At 33.8% G+C, this 12,211-nt stretch overlaps 1 protein-coding gene and 1 long non-coding RNA gene across 5 annotated transcripts in view; one reads left to right on the forward strand and one right to left on the reverse strand.

Moving 5' to 3' along the window:
• Positions 1 to 11,808, reverse strand: part of LOC141399155 (uncharacterized) — a 162,516-nt gene extending 150,708 nt beyond the window's left edge. For 2 of the 4 annotated variants that reach the window (XR_012411782.1, XR_012411783.1), the window contains exon 1: positions 10,453 to 11,699. Coding sequence is in view for 2 of the 4 variants with exons in the window: in XM_073977333.1 (XP_073833434.1) it covers positions 10,453 to 10,534 (82 nt within the window). In the remaining 2 variants the exon portion in view is untranslated. Of the gene's footprint in view, positions 1 to 10,452 lie in introns of all 4 variants that reach the window. The other 2 variants (XM_073977333.1, XM_073977334.1) reach the window with 2 other exon arrangements.
• LOC141399156 (uncharacterized) lies at positions 9,076 to 11,455 on the forward strand. Its single transcript, XR_012411784.1, has 2 exons — positions 9,076 to 9,269; positions 9,556 to 11,455. It is a non-coding gene; the product is annotated as an uncharacterized lncRNA (long non-coding RNA).
• Positions 11,809 to 12,211: the final 403 nt, after the last annotated feature.

Here is a 12,211-nt window from a genome sequence, read left to right on the forward strand (position 1 = left end):
AATTTTTTTTAAATTAATATTTTTTCAAGAAATTAATTTAATTTTTGTTAAATTAAAATTAATATAAGTTAAATTTAAATTAATCAATTTATTTTTTAAATAGATTATTTTACGTTTAAATAGTTTCAATTAAATTAATTTTAATTTAAACGAATTTTATGTTTAATTTTTTAATTAAAATTAATAAAAATTCAATTTAATTAAATTAATTTATTGTTTTAATAAATTCATTTATATTTTTATTTAAATGAATTTTACCTTTAATTTTCAAATTAAATTATTTTATTTAAACATTATGAACTAAAATTAATGTTAATTTAATTTAATTGTTTGAATTATAATTAAACCTTTTTTAAACATTGTTTTATTTCTTGAATAATAATTAATTTAATTTTTTAAATAATTATTAATTAAATTTTTTAAATAAAATTTCTTAGTTAAATTAAATTTAATTTTTAATTAAGATAAAATTATTTTTTTTTCTTAATTTAATTTTAAATTTAGTGATTCGACAAATTTTCGAAGGAACTGAGAACTTGAACGCAAAAGTCGGCCGGTTAAGATCGAATGTGACGCAAAAAATTTAATTATACCCTCAGCATTTATGCTAACGAGGGTATATACACTATCATACGGGCAAAATGTACCTCATCAAAATAATGGTTTTAGACCCAAGTATGTTTGGACGAAATGTGAGCAATGTCCGTCTGTCTGTCTGGCTGGCTGGAGCGCATATTAACTCTCGAACGCATCAACAGATTCGGTCCAAAATTTGGCTTTCGCGATATTTCGTCCAAACTTAGTTTAAGTTCGAAGAAGGGTTATATCGGTCCACTCCTTCCGGTACCTCCCCCACAAAAGTTTTAAAATGTTCGGAAAATGTGTGCGTCCGATTACTGCTCTCCATACGACGGTATAAGTTTAATCATGGGCTAGTTCATACTTTCTGTGAAAATGGCCTGAAAGTTACAAAAAAACCCTATGACACCGTGTGAGGTGGTTGGATCGCAAGATCACTCTCGAACGGATCTACCGATTCGGCCCAAAACTTGGCCTTAGTAATATTTTGTCCAAACATAGTTTAAGTTTGTAGATAAGCCATATCGGTTCACTCCTTCAGGTACCTCCCCCACAAAAGTTCAAAAATGTTCGGAAAAATTGTTCGTACGGTAACTCTTGAAGGGAGTGGCCGAATTGGTCTATACTTTATACATCCTAATGTATCTACCAGATATAGATCAGGTTCAAATATGGACTATATTTGTCCACTCCATCCGGTACCTCCCACACAAAATTTCGGATAAGTTCACTTTAAGACCTAATATCGAATCACTTTGATTTTTGTTGAAGCAGCGATTGCATGCCTCAATTACGGCTGTAAAAGTTTTTTCAGGGGCAAGTCCATACTTCTTGAGAAAACAGCCCGAAGAGTGTAAAAACCCCCCGTGGCACCATATGTAGTGGCTGGAGAGCTCCGAATACTGCGTTCGTCCACACTTTGGTTATTGTAATATTTCTTCGAATATTAGATGAAATTCGAATTCCACTCCTTCGGGTACCTTCTCCACAAAAGTTCGAAAATATTCGCTAAAATGGTATGCTCGATTTCTCATAGACGTAGCAACCGATTTGGTCCAAACTTTGGATCTCTAAATATTGTCGAAACTTAGTTTATTTTCAAATTTGGGCCCTATCTGTCCAATCCTTGTGGTACCAACCACACAAATGTTCAACATTTTTGTGTGGTTAAGGGTCTGTTAGAGGGTCCTGTGGACATTTTTACCGAAGGTTTTCCTAGTGGCCCTGTTTACAGCGATATTATGTTTTTCGTAGGCTAGTGTGATAAAAAAGGCCCTATCTATCATTATCCCCGCAAATTTTTGAGCTTTAATTCAATCTATACTTTTGTCGGTTCATACGCACAACATTTTGAAAACCCCCTTACTACATAAGTTTTTTTTTTTTTTGGGAAAAAAGTATTTCAATCCTGAGGGTATATCTCTGTCGGCAAAGCCGGCTTATACTTTTTTACTTTTTTTTTAATTTAAATTAACTAATTTTTTTAAATTAAACTTTCATAAAATTTCTAAAAATACATTAATTTGGTTGTTAAATAAAGTTTTTAATCATAATTAATTTAATTTTTTTATAAAAATTAAATTAATTTTTTTTATTAAATTTAAATAATTTTTCTTAATTAATTTTATTAATAAATCTGGTGAAAAATGTTCACTTTTGCGAAAAATTAAATTTAGTAAAAAAATCCAAGTAGACAATTTTTAGGTGGTTCTCTGTCCACTGAGAGAGAACCTTAAATGCAAAATTATGGTGATGCAAAAACCTTGGCAATACCTGAAAACCGGAGGTACCATTTTATAGCGACTAAGTCTGAACATATGCCTATTTTGACAAATTCTGCTACGAGAACCCCGCATATATTGATCTTAATATGGTAGGACAGTTTGCAAACATTTTTAAATGAAATAAACCATATGAAATTAAATAAGCCATAACTAGACAATAGTAGCCATTAATTTAGCCATAACTACAAAGTCTGTTGAAGATTATTCTTCTGTTGGAAGCCTATTCTTCGCTCGGTTTATGCCTAACATCTTTATAGAATTAAGTATTTTTTTTTTTGTAGATAGAAGAATCGGTATTGCTCTTGGAAGACCAAGTTGTTTATGTATGAAAGAACAAAGTCTCCTAAAATGGAATTCACAAGTCCTCTATCTATAGAAACCCCAAGTCTTCAATGTAAATAATACCAAGGCTTATATCTTCTAAGTGTACGAAGACTTTGTCGACTACAAATGCAAAAGGAAGGGATTGCTGTGGATTTTGTCGAAGTCGTGGCCTTCAAAACGTGAAATCCACATTCAGCATTTAAAATCCATTCAAAAGAAGACTTTAAAATATTTTCTTTACCCATAAAAGAAGAACTAATAAAGTCTTTACCTCACATATACACACATTTGACATGTAGATGTCAAAATAAATATGTACTTGTTAGAACTAACACAACAAATAAATGGACAAAAGAAAGTCACCAAGAATTTTAACACCCAAAAACTACAAAAACCTAACAACAACAAGGGGCATGACAAAGTTGGTCAAAAAAAAAAAATTACTGCTAAAGGAGACAACCACTAATTGACCAAATGGCTCACCTACCAACAACTACAAATTGACCAACTTAACAAGACATTTAAGTTTAATGGCTAAAGCTGTTATGTCGAATAATTTTCAACAAAAAAAAAAAAAGAAGAAGAAGGTAGTTACTAAAGGTCTTGTTATTTCTACAAAGACGAAAAAAAATGAGGAGAATAGGGTTGTTTGGTTTACTACTCAATGGGTGTAAAAGGAAAAAATTCCAAGACACAAAAATAAAACTCAAAAATAAAACTTATTGTAGAAAACGTGCATAAGTTGGAGTTATGGCAAACTTGAACTTACACTTACAGCTGGGGGCAATAAAATAGGTGAAAGAATGAAGTAGATAGCTATTACCTTTATAGACTTTTAAAGCATAACATAACATTTGAATACCCATTTACAATTTAAGGAATTTTTTACAAATTGAAAGTGAAACGAATTCCATGTGTACGATCTTAATCTCATTTCCACTGCCCTTGATACATTTTGCTTGATTGCCCATTTGAAGTTTATTTTAGTAAATGTTTCATTTTCACCCATTCACCCAATTTTGGGGGATAATCTTTTATTTTTACATTCTCATTAACCTACTAAAGACAAGAAACAAGTGTTTTGTTTATTGTTTCGTTTTTTGTGTGTGGAAAATTAAATAAATTGAGCAGTTTGCAATTTGAATTTAAATTAGGCATTTGGATTTCATGTTTGGGGTGTTCATCACAAATGAAATCATACAAAAAGAGATTAACAATTAAATGTTTTGCAAATTTGTAAACGAAAGACTTAAGACACGAACTTCAAATTGTGTGGCAGTCAATGGCTAGGCTCTTCACTATTGGTTTTTGATTGATGATTGAGACGATAAAATAGGCAATCACTTTTTACACACTTAACCTTGGATAAATTCAGATATTGATATTATTAAATTCAAAAGGGAGCAGTGCTAAAACAAATAAAGATGCCTCTCTGTGTTAGAGGATGTTCGAGATTAAAGTAATAAAGAAATTAACATCTTTCAAATGTTTTCTTAAAGATGAATTAGACCATTAGCTTCCAAAAAACCATTGCATATTATAAAAATATTAAAATGTGCGCATTTTTAATCAACATTAAAAATGAAATCTGACAATTTTGATTACACCGGAAACACAAACAACTTCTAATGGGCCTTTTCTGAAAGAACATATTGAGACTAAAAAACCCCTAGTTGGGTTTTGCATTGATAGATGGGGTTTAAATTTTATGGCCAAATCTAAACAGGACTAGAACGACACTTTTGCATTAATCAGGGGGTTTTCAGTTATCAGAAATATGGTAGCCTTAAAGTAGTAGAGCTTAAAAATAAAATAAAATTAAAATAAAATAGAAACAACATGTTGCAGACATTTTACAACAATGGAATGTTCCGAAGAGTTGTATATTACATTCCTGCGAAAATTTTTACCAAAGATAACATTACCATAAGTTTCAAGAAATATATATATATAAATTATGAAATTTTTATACCCTCAGCATTTATGCTAACGAGGGTATATACACTTTCTTACGGGCAAAATGTGCCTCATCGAAATAATGGTTTTAGACCCCAAGAATGTTTTGACGAAATGTGTTTCAGACAATTTGGAGTCGATTTAGCAATGTCCGTCCGTCTGTTTGGTCCAAAAGTTGGCTATCGCAATATTTTGTCCAAACTTAGTTTAAGTTCGAAAATGGGTTATATCGGTTCACTCCTTCCGATACCTCCCCCACAAAAGTTCGAAAATGTTCGGAAAATTTGTGCGCACCACAACTCTTGAAGGGAATAACCGACTTGGTCCATACTTTGCACATCGTGATATTTCTACTAGACTTAGATGAGGTTCCAATATGGACTCAATCGGTCCACGCCTTCCCTCCCACACAAAATTTCGGAAAAGTTCAGTTTAGGGCCTGCTCTCGAATCGCTTTGATTTTTGTTGCAACAACTTGTATTCACTACCCCCTAAACGACGGTACAAGTTTCATCAGGGGCAAGTCCATACTTCCTGAGAAAATAGCATAAAATTTGCAAAGAGCTCCTATGACACCGTGTGTAGTGGTTGGAGCGCAAGATAACTCTCGAACGGATCTACAGATTCGGTCCAAAATTTGGCCTTCGTAATATTTTGTCCAAACCTAGTTTAAATTCGAAGATAAGCCATATCGGTCCACTTCTTCAGGTACCTCCCCCACAAAAGTTGAAAAATGTTCGGAAAAATTGTGCACACAATAACTTTTGAACGGAGTGGCCGATGTAATCCCCTCTTTGCACATCCTAATATATGGACTATATTGTCTAAGTCTTCTGGTACCTCTCACAGAAAATTTCGGATAAGTTCACTTTAAGACCTGCTCTCGAATCACTTTGATTTTTGTTGAAGCGATTTGAATTCGCTACCTCCGTTACGACATAAATAGTTTTTTCAGGGGCAAGCCCATATTTCTTAGGAACACAGTCCGAAAGGTGTAAAAAATCCCTATGTCACCATATGTGGCTGTCGGAGAGCACGATAACTCTCGAACTGTTCAACCGATTTGGTCCAACATTTGGTCTTCGTCATATTATATCCAAACTTAGTTTCATGGGGCAATACCGGTCCACAACTTCCGGTACTTCTCCCCAATATTTAAAAAAATGTCACTAAAATGCTAGGACAATATCACTTGAATGGGGCAACCAATTTGGTCCAAACTTTGGATCTCCTTATATTTTGTAAAAATTTAGTTTAACTTCTAAATTGGCCCATATTGGTTCTCCCCAAGGGTACCTCCACCACAAAAGTTCCACATTTATGTCTAAGTGCAGTTAATTCCTAATCTTCATTTTTGTCGGCAAGTTCAAATGTCCAAAAAGGACCACAAAATTCTGAAGAGACCTTAAATACATTCGATCTATCCGTAGGTGAAAGTTTCACTTCGCATTGGCTGAGGGTATATATCTGTCGGCAAAGCCGACTGACACTTTTTTACTTGTTTTTTGGACGTTTTTATCCAGTAAACTGTTCAAATTTTGTCCAATGGGCCCCCTGAAATGGTCCCAAATTTTGAGTGGGAGATTCTTAGAAAATCTACGCTTTTAGAAGCCCCATGAAAAAATATTCTTAAAAAATCCACCACTTTAAAGACTCATGAAAAAATATTATTAAAAAATCCACCACTTTAAAGACTCATGAAAAAATATTATTAAAAAATCCACGCCTTCATATGAACCTTGAAAAAATATGGTTACGAAATCTACGCTTTTATATGACCCTTGAAAAAATATTCTTAAGAAATCCACGCCTTTATCTGACCCTTGAAAAAAATATTCTTAAGAAATCCACGCCTTTATATGACCCTTGAAAAAATAATCTTAAAAAAATCCACGCCTTTATATGACCCTTGAAAAAATAATCTTAAAAAAATCCACGCCTTTATATGACCCTTGAAAAAATATTCTTAAAAAAATCCGCGCCTTTATATGACCCTTGAAAAAAAATATTCTAAAAAAATCCACGCCTTTCAATGACCCTTGGAAAAATTTCTTAAAACATCCACGCCTTTCAATGGCACTTGAAAAAATATTCTTAAAAAATCCACGCCTTTCAATGACCCTTGAAAAAATATTCTTAAAACAACCACGCCTTTATATGACCCTTGAAAAAATATTCTTAAAAAATCCACGCCTTTATATGACCCTTGAAAAAAGATTCTTAAAAAATCCACGGCTTTATATGACCCTTGTAAAAAAGATTCTTAAAAAATCCACGCCTTTATATGACCCTTGAAAAAATATTCTTAAGAAATCCACGCCTTTATATGACCCTTGAAAAAAGATTCTTAAAAAATCCACGCCTTTATATGACCCTTGAAAAAATATTCTTAAGAAATCCACGCCTTTATATGACCCTTGGAAAAATATTCTTAAAAAAATCCGCGCCTTTATATGACCCTTGAAAAAAATATTCTAAAAAAATCCACGCCTTTCAATGACCCTTGGAAAAATTTCTTAAAACATCCACGCCTTTCAATGGCACTTGAAAAAATATTCTTAAAAAATCCACGCCTTTCAATGACCCTTGAAAAAATATTCTTAAAAAATCCACGCCTTTCAATGACCCTTGAAAAAATATTCTTAAAAAATCCACGCCTTTCAATGACCCTTGAAAAAATATTCTTAAAAAATCCACGCCTTTCAATGACCCTTGAAAAAATATTCTTAAAAAATCCACGCCTTTCAATGACCCTTAAAAAAATATTCTTAAAAAATCCACGCCTTTCAATGACCCTTGAAAAAATATTCTTAAAAAATCCACGCCTTTCAATGACCCTTGAAAAAATATTCTTAAAAAATCCACGCCTTTCAATGACCCTTGAAAAAATATTCTTAAAAAATCCACGCCTTTCAATGACCCTTGAAAAAATATTCTTAAAAAATCCACGCCTTTCTATAACCCTTGAAAAAATATTCTTAAAAAATCCACGCCTTTATATGACCCTTGAAAAATATTCTTAAAAAATCCACGCCGTTATATGACCCTTGAAAAAATATTCTTAAAAAATCCACGCCTTTCAATGACCCTTGAAAAAATATTCTTAAAAAAATCCGCGCCTTTATATGACCCTTGAAAAAATATTCTTAAGAAATCCACGCCTTTATATGAACGTTGAAAAATATTTTTAAAAATTCAAGCCTTAAAAAAAATATTCTTAAAAAATCCAATCCTTTAAAAAAATATTCTTAAAAAATCCACGCCTTTATATGACCCTTGAAAAAATATTCTTAAAAAATCCACGCCATTATATGACCCTTGAAAAAATATTCTTAAAAAATCCGCGCATTTATATGATCCTTGAAAAAATATTCTTAAAAAATCCACGCCTTTTTATGGCCCTTGAAAAAATATTCTTGAAAAATCCACGCCTTTATATGACCCTTGAAAAAATATTCTTGAAATATTAACTGATACATGACTGCTTGAAATAGCACGATGTGCAAAGTTTGAACCACTTAGAAACTCCCCGCGAGAGTTATCTTGCGGATTTTAGTTAGTGCCGTCAGGGTTTCTTGGAGCTTTTATGCCATTATCTCAGGAAGTATGGATTTGTCCCGACAAAATAGTACCATCGTAAAGTGAGCCGTAAGGACAAAAATTTGGTCCATACTTTACACATCCTAAAACATCGACCAGATATAGATCATGTTCGGATATAGACTATATTTGTCCACTCCTTCGGTTACCTCCCACCCAAAATATTGGATAAATTCACTTTAAGACCTGCTCTCGAATCACTTTAATTTTTGTTAAAGCAACTTGCATTCGCTGCCTCTATTACGGCATACTTCTTGAGAAAACAGCCCGAAAGTTGTAAAAAACACCTATGGCACAACGTGTAGTGGCTGGAGGGCTCGAACCAAATATTGCACTTTGGATATTGTAATATTGCTTCGAATATTAGATGAAATTAGAAAGTGGTGCTTATAGGTGCACTCCTTTCGGTACCTCCCCCACAAAAGTTCGTAAATATTCGCTTAAATGGTACGCGCGATTTCTCATTTCTAAATATTGTCGAAACTTCATTTGTGTTCAAATTTGGGCCGTATCTGTCCAATCCTTGTGGTACCACCCACAAAAATGTTCAACATTTTTGTGTGGTTCGAGGACCCTTTGGACATTTTTACCGAAGGTTTTCCTAGTGGCCCTGTTTACAGCCATATTATGTTTTTCGCAGGCTAGTGTGATAAAAATCCCCCTATCTATCGATATCTCCGCATTTTTAGCTTTAATTCTATCCATATTTTTGTCGGTGCATACGCCCAAAATTTTGAAAACCCCCTAAATACAAAGTTTTTTTTTTTTGGGGAATAAAAGCATTTCAATCCACACAGGCTGAGGGAATATCTCTGTCGGCAAATCCGACTGATTTTTTTTTTTACTTGTTTATTATTTGTTTAGTTTCGGCAAAATCGGATACTCGAGTTAGTTTTAGAGTTGTTGGGTCATTATCTCTGGCAGTATGGCATTGCCAATAAAAAGAGATATCATCATAAGGACATAGACTACCTTTGGTAAAAATTCAAAATGATCCTTGCAGTTTAATGACCTTTCCAAAAACTTGTCAAGCTTTTGTTAAGGATATACCGAAGAATGTACGTTTGGAAGCAATATTACGATATGCAAAGTTTCGGCCAAATCGGGTACTCAATTCCAAAACGATTCTAGAAATCATGATATTGGTAGCGATCAGTAAATTTTGCAAGCTGTCTGTGCGTTTTGTAAACATTATTCTCTGCAAAGAGGGTAGCAATGAAGTTAAGCCAATGGAGGAATACTCCAGACTTAAGCAATCTAGAACAACTCTTAAATTTTATGAATGAATGTTCCCACAACCTACCCAGAAGAGACAAGAATTCACTCACATCAATCATATGGGATATACTTTATGAGACCAACTTTTATCGCTGAGTCCGATCGGCGTGCCTTAGCACCACCTGTAGAGAAGTTTTACATGGTTCTCTTGTGGCTAGAGCTTTAGTGGTTCAGCTACTGCCCAAAAATGTAATAATGCTTTGGCGGGTATGCTAAAAGGTTTTTTGAAAAATGTTTGATGTTGCCCAGTATGGACCTAGGCAAGCAACGTGCAATGTGGTGTATGCCAACCATTGACCACAGTGGCGCTGGGGTATTTCAAATACTCCCGCTATCATAGATATCCTGAAATTCCACGATTGGAATGCAGCGATTGAGGTATAAAAAGATCACCCATCAACAACAAATGACAAGAACTTTGATTGCAGGAATCAGGTTCTGCAACTGTGGATTGAAAATTTTCTATTAACGATTTAATAATGCGCAAAGCAAATTGTTAATATTTCCCCTGCCATTGTTTCCGGTCAAAAGCTTTGAAATGTGGATAAAAATACTGTGCTACTTTTTTGCCCTCCACTGTTCCGTTTATGTTGTTACATTATGAATATGAAAAACAGGAACTTAGAATGCAAAACAAGACAACACAACAAAAAATAGTACACAAGAACCTGTTAAGAATAATTCAGACTTTGACTTAAAGGTGATGGTGGTGATGGTGATGGCGAAGTTGTTGGTACTTTTGGTTACTGGCAAGCAGCAGCACCAACAACATAATGTAGTTAATGTATGAAACTTTTTTTTACACTCCAAACAAATTGGTTACAAAACGAAACAAAAAAAAAACAAACTCGAATTCTTAAGAAGTCCCGTAGAACAGGCTGTCGGGTTGGCTGGTTGGCATTATAACCTGCCTGCCACTTGACATACTCACCTATATTTTGTGCATCGATTCGTGCATGATAGCCCAACAGGCTAATGATCAGCAGTAATAAATGTGTGGAGATTTTGGGCATTTTGATGACAGGTGGTGGTGGGTCGGCTATAGAACCGACTTGATAGAGTTCAGAAGAAGATAAAGTTTATTGATGAATTCCAATGGTGCTGATTGAAGTGATTAATTGAAAGGAAGTAACGGTGTTGGTGAGGAGCACATTTGTTAAGGTCACTTTAATTTTTTTTCTGTTAGAAACACACCGGGAGAACGTTTTTGAACTTAATTAAGATTTCTCTTTCGTTATGATTTTCTTTTGATATATTTTTAAAATTTTTTTCCAATAACTGTTCTACAACAATATCCAAGGCTTGAGATGCAGACACAGGTGTATTATTTTTTTGTATTCCAAGTCGTGTTGAGATTTGTTGTTTTTGTGTTATTTTTTCATTAGCTTGACTCAATTGTTGGTTGGTGTTGTTGTTGTCGTCTCGGCTGTTTTGTGAGAAGTTTTCTTAAAGAAAAAGTATGTCACCGTTACACACACAGCAGGTTGCACAGGCGGCAGTATGAGCACCAGTCAGTCAGCCAGCAGCCAGTTAAAGGCAGTGGCTCTGCTTGGCACAGTGGGAAAGAAATTACATAAATTTTGTTGGTGTTGCTGTTAATTATTTTGCTTATAATTTTTTTTTTTTGTTTTTTGGGAGACTTGATTTCAAACTTTCTTTTTTTCAATTAACACTTTTTTCCAAGCACTAAGTAACTGATGTGAGTTGTAAGAATGATTTTGTTTCAATATTTAATAATTTATTTCAATTTTTTATTGAGTTTAGTAGAGGAAGTTTTCAAAAATCCACCATTATTTTTTAATTTGCAATAATTGTATTATTTCTTTTATGAAAAGAAATTTTTTTGCGACACACGCGTTTTATTTTGTCTTATGCGACCGAATTTCTTGGCTTCCAGAGTGGCGTGCTTTCCGTTCCGATATTCAAGTGCGACTAAACATTGCCAGTGGAAGATCACAGGCCTTAAGCTTTGAATGAATAGCTAACAAAACAACAGTGGCTGGAATGAGCAACCAAAAAACCCAGCAACATAGCTATGTTACACACAAACACGCACACACACACGCTCATTGGCAACACATTGAGTTTACACTGGCAAGCAAGTGTAAGAAAAATTTCTTTTTTTCTTTCTCTTGGCGACGACGACAACAACAACGATGCTTTAACAGCACCATAGACACCGTAAAAGACGAAACAAAATAAGCCAAACGGCAGCAGCATAAACTTTTTACATAGCCAAGTTAAGCCGACAAGTGTTGAGCGATGTCTTAAAGCCCAGCTTGTGTTTGCTCTGAGACGAAAGCTTAGAAACTCGTATAAAGACAAGTAAATTCGACGAGTTGCTGGCTCTTTTGCCTTATTTGAGGGAGAAAAACTTATTGGGAGAGCTCGTTTTACAACTCTCCAGCTATTACACTCTCTGCCAATATAGCTTTAAGAAAACTATTTCACTTGTGGCCTAATGCCGGTAGTGTAGCAGTGAATTGTTGTTGCAGCTACATGCAATACAGTATTAGGTCAATGAAAATGGAAATATGTGCGTTTTTGAATAATAATTGAATTTTAAAAATTATTAATAATATTTTTGCTCTTAAAGTTAACCCACTTTAATAACACCATGTTTGTGTCCTAAGTCTTTTGTTTATGGCATAGACAATTTTTGAAAATAATCTAATGCAAACGATTTGACA

The sequence above is a fragment of the Musca autumnalis genome, unplaced genomic scaffold, assembly GCF_047663935.1.
Source record: "Musca autumnalis isolate F117 unplaced genomic scaffold, ASM4766393v1 scaffold_3, whole genome shotgun sequence".
Taxonomy (NCBI): Eukaryota; Metazoa; Arthropoda; class Insecta; order Diptera; family Muscidae; genus Musca; species Musca autumnalis.